This window comes from Mastomys coucha, unplaced genomic scaffold (assembly GCF_008632895.1).
Source record: "Mastomys coucha isolate ucsf_1 unplaced genomic scaffold, UCSF_Mcou_1 pScaffold16, whole genome shotgun sequence".
In the NCBI taxonomy this organism is placed as follows: Eukaryota; Metazoa; Chordata; class Mammalia; order Rodentia; family Muridae; genus Mastomys; species Mastomys coucha.
In genome coordinates, this window is record NW_022196898.1 from 82,853,869 (window position 1) to 82,870,779 (window position 16,911).

General features: G+C 45.0%; 1 protein-coding gene across 3 annotated transcripts in view; it reads right to left on the reverse strand.

Annotated features, from left to right (window-relative positions):
* Positions 1–16,911, reverse strand: part of Nfkb1 (nuclear factor kappa B subunit 1) — a 119,865-nt gene that overhangs the window by 7,533 nt on the left and 95,421 nt on the right. For all 3 annotated transcript variants that reach the window (XM_031375615.1, XM_031375613.1, XM_031375614.1), the window contains 8 exons: positions 13,696–13,839; positions 12,088–12,177; positions 10,880–11,071; positions 9,670–9,811; positions 7,441–7,555; positions 3,064–3,265; positions 2,428–2,597; positions 2,068–2,170 (listed from right to left, as the gene is read on the reverse strand). In XM_031375615.1, coding sequence (XP_031231475.1) covers positions 2,068–2,170; positions 2,428–2,597; positions 3,064–3,265; positions 7,441–7,555; positions 9,670–9,811; positions 10,880–11,071; positions 12,088–12,177; positions 13,696–13,839 — 1,158 coding nt within the window. The remainder of the gene's footprint in view (positions 1–2,067; positions 2,171–2,427; positions 2,598–3,063; positions 3,266–7,440; positions 7,556–9,669; positions 9,812–10,879; positions 11,072–12,087; positions 12,178–13,695; positions 13,840–16,911) is intronic.

Sequence of the window (16,911 nt, forward strand, 5' to 3'; positions counted from 1 at the left end):
AGTGAGGGGGGACTGGGAGGAGGGGAGGGGAGAAGAGCTATGTGAGGGGGGACTGGGAGGAGGGGAGGATGGTATTGGGATGTAAAGTGAATACATGAAAGACTTCAAGTACCCTTCCGACTTGTAGCTCTGCAGATTTTTTTTTTTTTTAAACTAAAGGATGCATTTTAACCTAAGGTCTAGTAGGTGGCAATTTATGCACCCACAGGGGTAAAGTCCTGAATCTTCCATTTACATCCACCGATACACACTTCTCACACTTTCTTGCTTGTGTGGTGCAGGTCTGCTAGGTCATTTCTATCCTCCAGTGGCATACTGTTGGGGCCCTAGTTCTTAAGTGACAGAGAAATAAACATCACAAGGACGCTGTGCTAGGCAGGTTATGTTGTTATGGGGAAAAAAATGTGCTAACAAATTTTGGGGATCTTCCCTGTTCTTCAGCTCCCAGCAAGAGAACAGAAAAAGGAATCCAAATGTTAGTACAAGTTACCTCTCAAGGTCTTCCTGGCTATTCTAGGGGTGTTCAGTTTAATCTGAGGGGCAGGCTCAGCACAGCCTTTGTGAATGACGAATTTGTTTCAGTCCTGCTGGCAGAACCTCTGACTGGGCCAATACTGTGCAGTCTTGCCACTCTCTATGGCCTCACTTGCTCTTTTATAACGTAAGCAGAACATGGTCAGGAACATAACGCCAAAATGGGTTTGAAGACCTGAGAGCTATACATGTACTTGAAGTAACCTAGGCTCTGCAAGTAAGGGCTAGGCTTTTGTTTGTTTGTTTGTTTGTTTTTCGAGACAGGGTTTCTCTGTGTAGCCCTGGCTGTCCTGGAACTCACTCTGTAGACCGGGCTGGCCTTGAACTCAGAAATCCGCCTGCCTCTGTCTCTCAAGTGCTGGGATTAAAGGCGTGCGCCACCACCACCCCACAGGGCTAGGCTTTTTGTCTGGTTTTCTTTGTATCACACAAGCTATTATTTGCCACCTTTCCATGGTAAATTCAAGCAAAAGCGTTTATATGTCTGTTTATCTATTTACTGTTGAGACGGCATCTCACTATGTATCTTTGTTTGGTCTGGAACTATGCAGACCAAGGTAGCCTAAGCTTGTGGCAATTCTCCTGCCTCAGCTTTCCGAGTGTTGAGGTTTCAGGTGTACATCACTATGTCTGACTAAGAGACAACCTTTTTTTTTTTCAGTATAATCAGTGACTTCCAAGACGACTCACACACATTATAACCAGGGCCTCTTTGCCTGAATCTATAAAGAATATGTCATTCACAAATCTTCCCTTAACACCTCTGGAGTAAATCAGATATGTCTCGACAGGCCTGAAAGGGCAATCTCATCAACACTAAATACATAAGGTGCTGGTGACAGGAGGTGAGCTGGAATGCTTCCCTATGCTCCTCAGGACTAGAACCCCAGGCAAAGCAGAAAGAACCTCTGTGTGGAGGATGAAAGGCTGCACTCGGCTGCGGTGGTGTGACTCACGGCTCTCTGGGACACTGCGAGTGGGGCTTGATCACCTTTCTAGTCTGCCTTCTTGGCGCTAAGATGGGATTAATAACAACAGTTCTAATCTCAGAGAGTTACTGAGGATTAAATGTGGGATGCCAGCACGGTGCCTGGAATCTAGGAAAGGCAGGGAATGCCAGCAAGTTTTAGTGCTCCACGCACAATAAAACGAATTCATGGCTCACTTGCTTTTCCTATGACTTCAGCTTCTCAGAGACTCCTTTTGCAAAGGGAAGTCTTTCCATATTTTCCTTCTGGGAGACTTGGAATATGACCAGAAACTGACATAGCTCAAGATTCTATAGTCACTGAGTTGACCTGAGCAACTCAAGTGCAACACAGACGATAGTCTAATCGGAGAGGGGGAACTAACATGAGCATCCAGGTAAACCCCGGGCGAACAGAGCCTCCCTGCAGCTGAAGTGCGGCCGGCCCGCCATGCAGTTCTCCCATACGCCCTCTCCCAGCACAGAACTGCAGCTTCTTAAGGCAGCAGTGTACTTGCAGGCGGAGTTTGCTTTGCTGGGGTCCGTTAGCGACCACAGCATCTTACCTGCCGCTTTGAGAAGAGCTGCCAGTCTGGTGGACCCTCTTCCAGCCGCTATATGCAGAGGTGTGGTCCCATCATAGGTAGTACTGTCCACGTGGGCATCACCCTAAATCCGCCCACAAAGAAAGAGTTAGCAAAGGGCTCTCTAATTCACTGTCTACCTCTGTATCCCCATTGCATCTCAGGTTATATCATTCACCCAACTGCTATACTGGGCTGGCTGTGTCACTGAAGTCCCCAGTTAGCTCTGCTGGGGATACAGGAAGAACAGAGCTGAATACTGACACCTAGCTTCATTCTTTGAAAAGACTTTCCTAAAATTTCCTGGGGTATTTAAGTCAAGATCACAAGTAGGCCCTTTACCTCCAGAAGCAGGCAGCCAGCCAATGAGATGTTGTCGCACTCCACAGCCAGGTGCAGTGCTGTGCGCCCAGACTTCTGCTCCTGCGCATTGACTTCCGCCCCAGCAGCCACCAGCAGCAGCAGACACGGCAGGCTATTGCTCATCACAGCTATGTGGATGGCATTTAGACCTAAGGCCAAGCAAAGGCAGAGATGTGGGTGAGACTGACAGACAGGACTGGGCTGAAGGAGGGAGGGACACCACCAGGTTGCAGCACTTCCGGTTTCTGTGCAGGGCGTGCTTCAAACGGTCCACATGGCTCAAACGGTCCACTGTTCTGCTCTCAGAAGCCACAAGCTCCTATCACGTTCAAGGGAGTGTGACACCGAGCTTAAAGTAAATATTTTCCACATACAGGATGCTTTCTAGAAGACGAATGTTTGCTCAGGCCTGCTTTTCCACTTGCTAACTTTCCCAAATCATCTTTAAGGGAGTTTGCTGTGGTAAACAGCAGAAATAATCACAAGCTATGATGAACTCCAGCTGGCCCGGGAAAGTATTTATGGTGAAAGTCGAGTCAGGCGCGTTTATCAAATGCCAAGCTCTTATGCTGCAGCCGAGAGGGGAAGGTTAGCCAGCAAGGCGGCTGCCCTTACCTTCCCCATTGGGGTGGTCAATGAGGAGTGCTGCTTTTCTGTTCTTCAGTAGGATGCTGAGGATTTTATCGTGGCCTTCTTTGGCAGCGAGGTGCAGGACAGAGTTGCCCCAGCGGTCCAGGAGGCTCAGGTCAGCCCCAACCCTCAGCAAGTCCTCCACCACATCTTCCTGCTTGGTGATCACTGCCAAGTGCAAAGGTGTCTACACAGAGAAGAGGCAGGAGTCACTGGTTAGGAGCGTCTGTAGCCCCCGGCTTCAGACTATGCCAGCCTTATACTTTATACTTACACTGAGCTTTATACTGAAGCCCAGGCTGGGTACTGAGGGCTTGCCTGATCTCCCTTTCAGGGTCTAGTTCCTGCTGGAGAAGCAGCAGCTGGTGGGCCACCAACACCCGAGTCGCTGTGGTGATGTTTCAGACATTTAGATTTTAACCCCTAGGGTTATATCTTAAACAACTATAAAATGTGTGGCTCAAGTAATCCCTGGAATCCGTCTGTGGAGCTCAGGGCTCAAACTGCCCTAGTAACCCACTTGTGCCACAGATGGACACGGTACAGGTGCTCACTGCAGTGCATATCCTGATGGACAGTGAATAGCTAGTTAGGGGGCATGATAGCATTCTCTTTGGGAGCAATGAGAACAAACCAGCTGTCTATGGAACTGATGGATAAACACTGTGAAGATCCGAGACAGGGACACAGCACGTGCTATGTATACATTCACAAGCACATGGATTGACTACTCATTCGTTCCTTCACTCTGCTTACAGTCTTGCTTTCTGCCCAGGCTGCAGTGGAACATCTATACTCAAGAACTCTTTCTGCCTCAGCCTCCTGAATAACAGGAACTAAAACACATGTTTGGCTTAGGGAAAAAAAAAATCTTACAGAGCTATCCATGTATATAGGCACATACAGTTAGTGAGATCTGATTAGGATCTGTTGCAATTTCCTAATTGTAATATTGTGTTAAGTAGGATGTAACTGCTGGAGGAAAGTAGGAGGTAAACTTCTGGTTCAATCTCAGGAAATATGCAGGTCCCCTCAGTTTAAGTTTTCAAAAATTATGAATTGAGAAAGTATTTTAAATTGAAACTTAAAGGGAAAGGTGGATGTGGGATAGGAAATGTATGTATAAAACTGTATGGATTGCACTAAAGAATACATGTCTTTCCAGTGCACCAGTCTGTAGCCAACACCTGGAAAAGTACTTTTCCTATAAATGCAACAGTTTCGTTTGGGAATAGGGACCTGTCAGATTCTATGCAAGGTAATTCTGAGTTCCCCAAAGCATATGCTTTTATGTTATTTCAAAATTATGCTTATAATGAATTTACAATAATTATAAACATGTGGCAAAAATTTGAGCAGATTTCTGAGTTCGAGGCCAGCCTGGTCTACAGAGTGAGTTCCAGGACAGCCAGGGCTACACAGAGAAATCCTGTCTCAAAAAACAAAACAAAACAAAACAAGTTATTCAAGTTGTTATCACTTCTTATCCATACTTCTGTGTCTCTGTCTCTCTCTCCCAGTCTCTCTCTAATGTAGCTCAGGTTGACTCATTGCAACGAACATTTGCAAGTGAAGATGTGTGAACAGAGCGATCCACTGTGGAACACACAGTGATACGCTACAACTTACACGTTGAGACGTTTTCTATGCTTTTTGTTTGTTTGTTTTTCCTGTTATTTGTGTGGTTTTGATTTTGTGGGGAGGTTGCAAGGGCAGAGGGTAGATATGAGGGGATGGGGAGATGAGTGGGACTGGGGTGAATGATGTGAAACTCACAAAGAATCAATAAAAAGTTTTTAAAAAGTAACATCTGGTCGGGCAGTAGTGGTGCATGCCTTTAATCCTAGCACTTGGGAGGCAGAGGCAGGCAGATTTCTGAGTTTGAGGCCAGTCTGGTCTACAGAGTGAGTTCCAGGACAGCCAAGGCTACACAGAGAAACCCTGCCACCCTCCCCCCGCCAAAAAAAGCCATCTCCCTAAAAATTTGGAAAGTTAAACTTTTGGGGCCCAATGACTTTCCAAATACCAATAGTGTCCCTAGGTGGCACGGAAGCCCGTGGAAGACAGACCTTGAAGTCCACATTTGTCCTAGTTATCATAGGACTCAGTGAAAGCCCCAAGCTCCCCTGGATATGAATCCCTGCAGACAGGGAAGTGAAGGGCTGTGTAGAAAGCAGCTGTGCTCTTCTGTGAGGAGACACTCAGCTGCAAACTCTGAGGGCTGCAGGTCAACGAATGTACGAACGAACGCATCAGCCTTTTCTTTGGTGTGGGGATCGAACCCAAAGCTTTAAGCATGTGATCCATTTCCAGCCTCCAATTCATATTTTTCAAAGTAACTTTAAAATGTTGAATTAAAAAATAAGAAGTAATTTAATGATTTCCTTTAAAATAAAAGGAAAATAATTTTTTAGTTCCTTTGTTTTAGTGTGTGCAGCTAATTTCCTTCTTCCCTTTCCTTCCTTCCTTCTTTCTTTCCTTATTTGAGTGTGTGGGTGCAGGGACATGCATGAGGTCAGAGGACAATGTGGGTATTGTTCCTTGCCTTCCACAATGTTTTGAGGCAGGGTCTTTTGTTCCTTGCTGCATATGCAAGATGCTTGTCACCTGCCATGACAGAGGAGTGCTACTAAATCTGGTGATGGTCTGGGGATCCGAACACTGGTCCTCACACTTGTACAACAAATACTGCATCATCCATCTCCCCGTTTCTTTTTCATTTCTTTTAAAATAATGACTTTTTTTTAATTAAAAATGAGATCACATGCCAGGACACTGATAGTTCAATGCCAGCCTGGGCTACACTAGAGAGAGAGAGAGAGAGAGAGAGAGAGAGAGAGAGAGAGAGAGAGAGAGAGAGAGAGAGAGAGAGAGAGAGAGAGAGACAGGCAGAGAGAGACAGAGACAGAGACAGAGAGAGGGAAAGAGAGCAACAGAGAGACAGAGAGAGGGAAAGAGAGACACAGAGAAAGGGAAAGAGAGACACAGAGAAAGGGAAAGAGAGACACAGAGAGACACAGAGAGGAAAAGAGAGAGAGACAGAGAGCTAGGCAGAGAGAAGCGTGGGTAAGAAGTGATAACAACTTGAATGACTTGTTTTAAGAAAACAGTAACGTGGTTGTAGTTTGCCGGAAGGACATGCGCTCAGCTCTGGGTACAGTCTCAAGCACCAAAACAAACTAAAAAAACCATAAACAAACAAACAAACAAACAAAAACCAGGTAAGAACTCCACTAGTTCTCGTCTCTCCTAAGTAACACATTATTCATGGCTACTGGCCACAGTTTTGCAATGAAAAGCAACATGACCTGGAAGCAGAGGTCTCAGCACTGGCCTGGCTGTGGGGATCAGAGGGACACTCTGGACAAGTGAGTGCAGGGAAAGGTAAAAGCCAACAAGAGGATAAGACCAAGAGCTGGGAGAGAGACTGGAGGGGGAGCGGAGGGGAGGGGCACAGAAGGGCTGGAGAGAACTGGAGGTGAGGGAGGAGGGCAGCCTCAGAGCAGGCCACCGGCTTGGCAGAGGCTCCTGGGCTGCTTCTGTCAGTGGAGTTTCTGGTTTGCTTTAGCCTCACACCTGCACCTATCCTCAGCTGACTGTGCCGGCTCCAGCTGGTTTCTTCTGGAGTTTTCCACGCTCCCTACCTTCTCCAACCTGAGCTAGATGGGATGCTGAGGTCCCTCTTCCTGCTCTTACAGCCTTTCACCTCTCCAGGAGCTGACCTCAGAGACACTCCTCGACACACACTTGATACAGTTGTTGTGCAAGCACCCTTCCGCACCTTTATAAGAAATTCTTATAAAGTTCTGGTTTGTGAAACTTGAGTTTTTTTTTTTTTAAACTTGTCTCTCCTGACAGCTATGACTTTTTCCCCTCCTAGCTTTGCCCTCAAAACTGTATCAACTCTGACTTCAAGATCTTAGAGTTTGCCTAGAAAACTTAAAGAAAATGGTGAATTTCTATGGAGGGTGACTGTCATCAAACCCATGATCCCACCCATCTCTTTATAAAATAACATTCCAACTAAGGCTACTTTTCAGATCCCACTTCTGGAAAGAAGCAGTTTCCTTGTTCCCGTTCCTGGGAGCAGGACGCGCACTTATTACAGAGTCAGCCCCAGGACGCGCACTTATCACAGAGTCAGCCCCAGGACGCGCAGTTATCACACAGTCAGCCCCAGGACGCGCACTTATCACAGAGTCAGCCCCAGGACGGGCAGTTATCACACAGTCAGCCCCAGGACGCGCACTTATCACACAGTCAGCCCCAGGACGTGCAGTTATCACACAGTCAGCCCCAGGACGCGCAGCTATCACACAGTCAGCCCTTTCTCTTCCTGACGGCCTAGAGGCGGCAGCTTACCTGATACAGATCATTTCTCATGTTGATGATGTCGTCAGAGAGCAAACCAGATGTGACTTCCAGCAGATCCCTCACGAGCTGAGCATGAAGGTGGATGATGGCTAAGTGTAAGACACTGGAATGACACACAGTGGCGATAATTAACTGGGGCTTAACAAGTGACAGTAACAAAACATGTCGAGAAATGACTGGAACTGAAGACTGAAGCTAGCTGCTAGGCGTAGCTTTCTTTGGCCTTACCATGTACCGAACGTACTGACCTAACGTGACATGATCTCTCCGGAGGACTTCTTCTCCCACTGCTGTACCCACCTGCCTCTGGGCGTGTTAATGTCTGACCAGACACACGAAGTGCAAAGGCACCTGCCCGGTCAGAGTTCAAATGGCCTTAAGCTCCAAGCCAGCTCTGTCTCTGTGCCTCTCACTCAGGCAGCTCTCCCTGGTCTCTCCCTGACATACAGACTGTGGTCTTAGGACGAGCCTGGGCAAACTCAGCTGAGCTCTCTTCCTCCGTAACAATGAGAGCTGACTTCTATTTTTTAAATAAGATCTTGTTATTTACCCCTTAAATATTTCATCTAGGAAAACTTCTCCGGGAAGATCACAGTTTGCTCTTTAGATGATCCTATGCCAGTATTAGCTGCAATTAAAGCATGCACACTTTGATGAGAAGCACTGCAGCCACACCTCAGGCTTCAGTGTTGCTCCTGATGGAACACTGACTTGTGAGAAGTGATGGGGACATTCACACACTGAGTAAAAGGGCTTCAAAAGCTACTTCAACATTTCCACGTGAAGCTCAGCACTTCAACAAGTACATCCCCTCCCCTTCAGATTCTCATACCCTTGGGGAAATTTCCCCAATACCACAGGGTTCTATATTTTTCTTTATTGTATTTTCTATGATGACTAATGGTGACAGGGTCCAGATTATAAGACAATATGGCAAGCTGAATAAAGAAGAGAAACCAGAATACTCCCTTATCTATACTCCTGAGCGGGCCTTCTGTGTCTCCCAGGTCGCATACTCCTACCCTCTCAGGGAGCCTGCTTGTTTAAGTCTTGGATGAGGCTCTGTGTATTGAACCTACTTGGGCAATGAAGGCCACTGTCTCAGCTGCTCCATGAACATCCAGGTCCTTACACACATATCCCTGCGTTCTTCTGCACACCTTGTCGGATTGCATGCTCCTAGCATCCCTTTCCACAGCCCTTCCTTCAGATACCAGCGTCCCACTTCCTAAGCTGCTTGTCCTCATTACTCAGGAATTTAGCCAGTCTTTAAAGATGGCACTTGAAGTGCTGGTGTCCTGCCCTGGTTATCTGCTCTGCTCTGTGGTTATTTGCTATTGAATGCTAATCAGATGATTTCCCGCTAAAGCGCCTTCTGCTATTCAGGGCTTTTTACACAGAAGGTTGTCTGGGTTCCTCTTGTACTGTAGGACAAGGCCAGCGGTTATACCACATCCTTAGTTACACTGCAAGTGACGGGGACAAAGGTCTCTGTACGAAACCCCTGAGGTTGGCATTCTCCTAAAGCATTTTGTTTTTAAACTGAGACTTACCACAACAGTACTCCCAAAAGCTTCCACAGAAAAGGACTTCTTTTCAGGGTTAATGCTAGCTGAGGGTCACTTTAGATAAAGCACTTGAATCTCAAGACTGCTGTCTTTGGCTATTTTTATAGGCTTTTAGATCATTTCAGAAGTCTCAATGGAAGGACTAAGAGAACCATTTAGGAAGGAGCCAGGTGGCTTTGCAAACAGAACCTCAGGAATAGACAGCAGGCTCGGTGTCTGGCCTGGAGCTGAGGCAGAGCCTGATCCACTCACATACTCGTGACCCTTAATAGAGGCCACAGAGAAGCAGCCAGTAGCTAGGAAAGAATGGCATTTCCTCTTAGTAATTTTACTAATGTTTTTACCAGGCTCTTCCTTGGATACAGTATGACAATAATACTTCAGGGACTTTTCCGGACTGTCAATAATGTTCTCAATTATTATTTTAATACATAAAGCAGGGGTTTAAAATTACCATGATTATGCACATCTGAGTCTTCTTGCCTAGGGAGGCAGCCTACTTGAGGTCTTGTCAGATGAGGGCCGGACCGTTTTTTACTACAGTCCCCAGAATGTTCCCTATCTAGGCGATTTGCATCGGCAGTATCCTTGCCTTTCTCTATCCGGAAATAGCGCTTGCTTGCTCTGCAGCAGTGCCCATTCAACTCACCTGTCTCCATTCTCATCCTGCACCGCGGTGAGATGGCGCTGCACAGCCAGCAACATCTTCACGTCTCCCGTCACCGCATAGTCGAAAAGGGCGTTGGCGTGCCGCTTGGCGAGCTGCAGAGCTTTCTCAAGGAAGAGGTTATCTGCAAGGCAATGTCCACAACCACATCTGAGTCTCATTCGCTCGCCCTATGTGTGCAGCATGGCACACCATTTTAGTTGAAAATGCTCCTTTTGGTGCTTCTGGATTGTGTTGACTAGAAAAAGCACAATTGGGCATTGTCTCACTGACAGATAATATAGTTAAGAGATTAATTTTAAAGCATCTGTGGACCGGGGGTACCAATCTAGAAATATCTGCTATTTTGAGAAGAACAACCAGTGCCTATGATTTAAGGGGAGCAACCAATCTCAGGACTGGATTTTGCCATAATTTTAAATAACCAATCATTTAACAAATTCTCTTCTGGAATCCAGTCTGAATCAAAGTGAAGGACCAGACCCTCGGGTGTCAGACAGCCACGTAAACCCCAGGGTTTTTGGAAATCTGATTATTTTACGGTCAAGGGATGGCAACCTGACCTCAGCCTGATTGGGCAAGTCTAAGCTGTTTTGATATGGCTCTGTAGACGTATACTGTGCATCTCAAAAGAGGTACTGAAAAACCAGAAAAAAGGGAAATATGTGATAGTAACCAGGTACGGCCACCATGTCTAAATAGTTACTATCTCTTTACAGATGGCGGCTGACCTAGAATCAAGACTCATATGCCAATGAGCCCTGCTCAGAGGAAACCTCTCCTTTGAATTCTACTTCTTCAAGGAGGGCAAGAGAACAAAGGAGAAGTCCCATTCTCAGGCAAACATCTTCAGTGTGGCTGCTGGGATGTGCCGGAAGGACAGGGAGACTTCTTTGTTACCTGGGTCAGGGACAAAGTGAGTTGCCTCTCCTCCTCATACCCAGTACTGACTGCACATAACTGGACAATGTACACGCAAGTTTCTGCACTTCATAATTGGAGCGGAGATGAATGGACCGACAAGCTGCCTCTGCTGCAGGGTGCACGGAACCACGCAGAGCACTTAAGAGATGCTGACACATCAGCTTTAGATGAACAGGAAGGAAACCTGCCTTCTGGAGATAGCTTCCTGTACCTAGAACCGAACCCTCCCCAGCTGTCCCTGGAAACCCTCGTGGGCATGCTCACCTACCCTGAAACCCCACATCCTGTTCCTTGGTGTCGTCCATGGTGGATGCCAGGGCAATTGTTTCGGTCTTGGTGCAGGCCACAGGCGGGCTGGGCCCCTCCTCTTCTGTTTCCTTCTCAGGGAGATTCAGAATCTCCCTGTCATCGCTTCTGGCACAGCCTTTAGGGTCACTTTTAAATGTGGTGTTTATGATGCCTAGAAAAAAAATGCAGAAACATCATCTTTTTCTTAGTAAAGCCTATTAGTCAAATTATAACTCACTGTCTCAACATAGGGCAGAAAAAAGGAAAACAGGAAGAAGGGATGTTTGCCTTAAATGGAAAACTATAAATGTTTATAACAAATATTATGTTCTGGGCATATTTTGTATTTCTTTCTCTATTTACTTTTTGAGACAGGGTCTTGCTGTGTAGCTTTGATTGGCCTTGAACTCACAAAAGATCTGCCTGTCTCTGCCTGTCAAGTGCTGGGACTAAAGGTATGTGCCACAAAACCTGGAATGTTTCAGAAATATTTTAAATATTCAGAAACAATTTAAAAGCTTGTCTTCCCAAAACTCACATCTCATTCTGTAGCCAGATGTGTTGAGTCCCACCCATAGTGTCCCGCAAGGTAAGGGTTACACGGTGATATCTCTCTCAAGGCCAAGCCTAGCACTGGCCTTGCACAGGGGCCACGAACTTGTGGGTGATGGAAATAATAATCATATTTTATGGGATGAATGGTTACCCGATTATAGGGTAAATTACAATGTGAGTTAAGATTTTTAAAAAAGATTACAGTGACGCATGCATCTCGCATGAATAGGTATTGTATATGAAAATACTTTATAGAATAATTTCCATGGTACAAAAGAATGCACCTTTATATAAACCACAAGCAGCCTGTAACCATAGCTACTCAGAGGATGCCTGAGAGTGGAAAAGGACAACCCTACAAAGCGAAAACTGATTTCAGAAGGTGGAACTTGGGGTGAAGGGACAGATGCGAAGGTGGTACTTCTGTTTGCATAGTCAAGTCTATATCTTTTGTCTAGAGCCTCTGTTCCGTTTCCATACAGTGTGATGAGCAAATACGTAAGTGGCAGGAGCGTTCTTTATGCTGTCCTAGAATAACACTAAAATATTAATTTACTGGAAAGTTATTTTCTAAAGCTTTTAGAGATGCTGCTGTTGCCTGTGCAGTGTTATTGGTATTCAGATCTGACTTACCATGGGTGATCCCTGCGTTGGATTTAGTGGCTCCAGGATGGAATGTAATCCCACCGTAAGCAGGAAATCCGTAATGAGGGAAGCCATATCCTAAACCAGCAGTGAGACAAAGGGGACATTAGGAAGATTTTTAACAGTGTGGGGACCTACTTAGGGGAAACAGGCCTTGGTGTGGGGAGGTGCTGGCCTATACAGGATCTGCCCAAGAGTTAGCAGGATACACTGTGGGAAACAGACAGCTGAATTCTACTGTGGCGACACAGGCAGTGCCCAGACCGGCAGCTTGGAGGACTTAATACTGAGCAGGTCGTTCTCTTCCAGGTCAAGGGCTTAGCTAATGGTAAGTAATCATGCCAAGACTCAGACCTACAGCAGAATAGTTAAAGATGAGCCCTGGTGAGAAAAACCCAATACAGTAATATACTGATGCTTTAGTGGAAAAAATGGCCACCATATTCATTTTCAGTGGAAAAACTGAATGATAAATTTAGAGGAGCAGCCGACACTCAACACTACCCTCTCTGACAAACAGTTTAAAGCATTTACAAGTTATCTGGAATCAAGGAAGGCCATGCTCAGCAAAGTATTTTACACAGAAAACAGGAAACAACATTCAAGTCAGTTATGCTATCGGTGTGGGTCATTAAACAGCACACGTAATTATGCTTCTGTAAGAACCGTATTTCTATGGAGATGCCTGAAGTAACATTTGAGCAAAAGCAGCATCACTTGGCATCCACAAGCTTGATGCAATGATGGTAAAAACCTAATACAAAGAGATGGTTGGAAATCTGTGCATGGGGATCAGAGCTATCCCCACGAGAGACTAATAAAGATTTACGTGCTATGTGCATGGCAGTCAGGAGTAGTGACTCACACACCATCAAAGGGCATCGCTGGGAAGTCTTCAGAAAAGGACTTTCTGTTTGTTTACATTACAGTGTCTACAGCCTGCAGGATGCTGTGTAGGCACATGATACTCATCTAGGCTATGAGAGTTGTTTTAATATTCTCACAGAGTAACTGACCAACTGCTCCTCCAAAAAAAGGGGGGAGGGAAATATTCAGAAATGATTTGAGAAAGGTTTTCTTCCAGAAACACTTCAGTTGACTTTTTTCTTACAGTTTTGGGGATGAGCCACATATTATCCTGAAAGAGAATGTCCAGGACCCCCAGTGTACCCCTAAAACAGCAGATGCATACAAACCCAGGTAAAGTTGACAATGTAAAAAGACAGAAGGAGATGAAGAACAATCACACACAGTACCAGGGCAGTCACAACAGCAGACTGTGAGAACAGTTTTGTGTGTGTGGTCTCTCTCTGTTAACACAAAGGTAATATTTTTAGACTCAAGCTGACCGCGAGTAACTGAAACCACAGAAAGTGAAACTGGATGGGTGGGGGGAGTGGCTGTGCCTTAAAGACGAACATACGTTTCTTTGAAAAAAAATTTTTTTACATTTGTAGGAAATTATCCAATTAATTTGCAATCTAGTAATTAGTAATGTCACCAACACTCAATAGGCAGACATTTTGGAAACCTCGGAAGGAAAACTGTCCCCTCCTCAACATGAAAGGCTTTAGACAGAAGAGATATTTCTCGTACCTGGGCCAGGACTTCCGGTACTCCCTCCGCCACCGCCACTACCGAACATGCCTCCACCACCGGCTCCCGCTCCACTGCCGCCACCGAAACTGTCCGAGAAGTTGGGCATGAGCTTCTGGCGTTTCCTCTGTACTTCCTCTTTGTCTGTATTTACAGGAAGGGAAACCAGAGGGAAAGACTGATTGGGTTCCACCAGCAGCCACAGAGAGACTATTGATTCTCAGGATATTTTTAAATGCATTAAAGGGAAATAACAGGCGCCCAAGGAGGAAGCATATTTATTCCAATGGACTAGAAGACCAAGAACACGCCTCAGAGACCACAGTGTGGCACACACCCAACTCCACTATGCAACATCTCCTAAGTTCCCAGTGCTAACAAGTTGGTGAGAGCTCTGATTCCTCCTCAAGACTTAGATAACCCAAAGATACACATTAAAAACAAAACAAAACAAAAAAAAAAACCCAAACAAACCCAAACACTTTTACTTCTTTATTTTAAGATAAGGTCTCACCATATAGCCCTAGCTGCCTGGAACTCACTATGTAGACTAGCTTGGCTTTGAACAAGACTCAAAACTGCCTCTGCCTGTGAATGCTAGGATTAGAGGTGTGTACCACCACACCCAACTAACATTCTGAACAGCTGTTCTTGTTCACCTAAGACAACAGTAATAACCAGCTTACATTGCTTACGTACATACACTGAGGAAGGTGCTGGAATAGAGAGAAACGTAAGACACATCTTTGCTGTCCAGGACCCTCAATTTCAGGGCAAAGAGGGATTTAGTGGGATGGACTATGACGGTATGCATCATACCATCATGTGGAGTCATGTGAGAACAGATTCCTGGTGTGATAAGCCTCTGTAAAGGCTAAAGACTATGATCGAAGAACATGATATTCTGGGAAGATACAGGGACTTCTCAAAGAATAACATGGGTAGAGACTTTTGATAATAAAGGGATAACATGGGTGGGTGGTTTTGATAATAAAGGCAAACATTTTGGCTGGAGTGAGAAGTCAGTGTAAGAAATTCTTGAGAAGTAAGGTAGACTGGGGTCATCCACACTGAGGAGCCTCCGGAATAGGAGTCTGAGGGACTTGCTTACAGGAGACTTACTGCATGTCCCCAAGAATGACATATCGAGTGTGGGGAGCCGTAGCTGCCACCCTATATATATATTGAACACCTGGTCTCCGGCCAGAGCAGAGAGCATTGAGATAAACAAGCCTTAGTTGGAAAAGCTGTGTGCCTCTAGTTTATGATGCAAGCATGATTTCTCGTAGCCTATTATGCTTTGCAACGTAGCTGATGCTGATTGGGACCAGGGAAAGTATTTAACCCACAAGGGCTGGGGGCTGGACAGAGACTGGAAAGAGAGTGAGTAAGTTTGTGGAGATAGGAGTAAGTATGTAGAATTAGGGCTGGTGATGGATTAGGAGAGATTTAGAAGTAAGTATGTAGAATTGGGGCTGGTAATGGGATAGGAGAGAAGATGTAGATATAGAAGTAAGATGTAAGGACAGATGTAAGATGTAGAATTAGGAATAAGTATGTAACTAATAAGATGTAACTAATAAGATGTAAGTAGTAATAAGTAAGTCATAAGAAGAAGATATAGAAGAATATAAAAGAAGCTAGCTAGTAAGAAGAAGCCGGGCGGTGGTGGCGCACGCCTTTAATCTCAGCACTTGGGAGGCAGAGGCAGGCGAATTTCTGAGTTCGAGGCCAGCCTGGTCTACAGAGTGAGTTCCAGGACAGCCAGGGCTACACGGAGAAACCCTGTCTCGAAAAACCAAAAAAAAAAAAAAAAAAAAAAAAAAAAGAAGAAGAAGTAAATATGAAGGTTCCTGATTAAACTGCATGGAGAAGGGCTCGGTGTTTGCCTCCTTACTTCTAACTGGACGGGTAAGGCGGCCGACAGTCGAGGACAGTATTTTAGGAGCTACATCTACCACTGTATACAGGACATCTAGAGTCAAAGTCCAAGGAAGACAGTACAGACATGAGGCAATGGAGACCATTCCTTACTGGTTATTGTGATAAGAGAAATATGGTAGATCCTAGAAACACAGAGAAGGTCTATAGAGATGGTTTGGTTCCTAGACTCTCAGACTCCAATAGAAAGATGGCCTCTGGGACAGTGGCCTGCCCAGGTCCAGGTGCTCTGAGACTTAGCTTGCTGCTCCTCACAGAGTTCTGTGTTTCTCCTGTCTCTCGTCATTTGTGTTCCTCATTAGCCCAGACAGCCTCCCTAATTCTGTTACTGCAATGTGATCAACAGCCATGTGCCCTCAGTTCCCTGGTGGCTTGTGTGATCTTCAGGCGCCATGTTCTCAGTCCTGTCACTGTGTGGGACATCTACCATGGTGCTCCTGTTCCTTCGTTCCATTTCCTTTGTGGTCTCAGAGTATCCTAGCAGATTTTTTTTTTTAACTTTTTTTTTCAGTTTTAAACACTCATCTTTATTGACAAAATAGGCTCCTCTTCAGTACACTTTCATATGTAAGCTTAAAGCTGTTTATTTAGGGGGGTGGGGTGATAGAAAACTTGCTAAAAACAAAGCAAATGTCTTTCAATACTGAAAACCTTAAAATTATATCCAAGAAGACAAAGGATAAATAATCTTTTATAAAAATAATTACTTCTCAAATAACATTTCACAATAGACCTGCTCAAATGCATTGATCTGGCTCATCTCAACTGTGCAGCCTTTCTTCTTTTTAAAATTTTGGCCTGGAACAAAACTACATGAAAGAATGTACCATTAAATTAAGGGTTACTTTCCAAAAACCAATAGAAAAACATTAAAAATAAATTCACTTATATATAAAATATTATGGCCTCTGCATGGGAACGGTTTAACATCGGGGTACTGGCCCTTTCTTTCCTACAGACCTATGACCCCACTCACCTCACACTTCAGAATGAAAGGTTCTCAAGTGAAAAGTCCTCTGAATTTTGCCAATACATGAAATTAAACATAAAATTACACTGCAAGCAATATGTACTTAACAAATGATATACTGAGAAGTCGACCTTCCTATCTGTGCTAATTTCAGTGTGAAATTCACATACAGGTATAGTGTACTTTTAGCCATATTTCACAATCTTTTATTCTTTTATTCTGGTCACTACAGGAAAGCAGTTGGAATTAAAGCACACCTCTGTATCCTGTAGCCTTAAGAAGCTTTTTTTTTTTTTTTTTTTTTT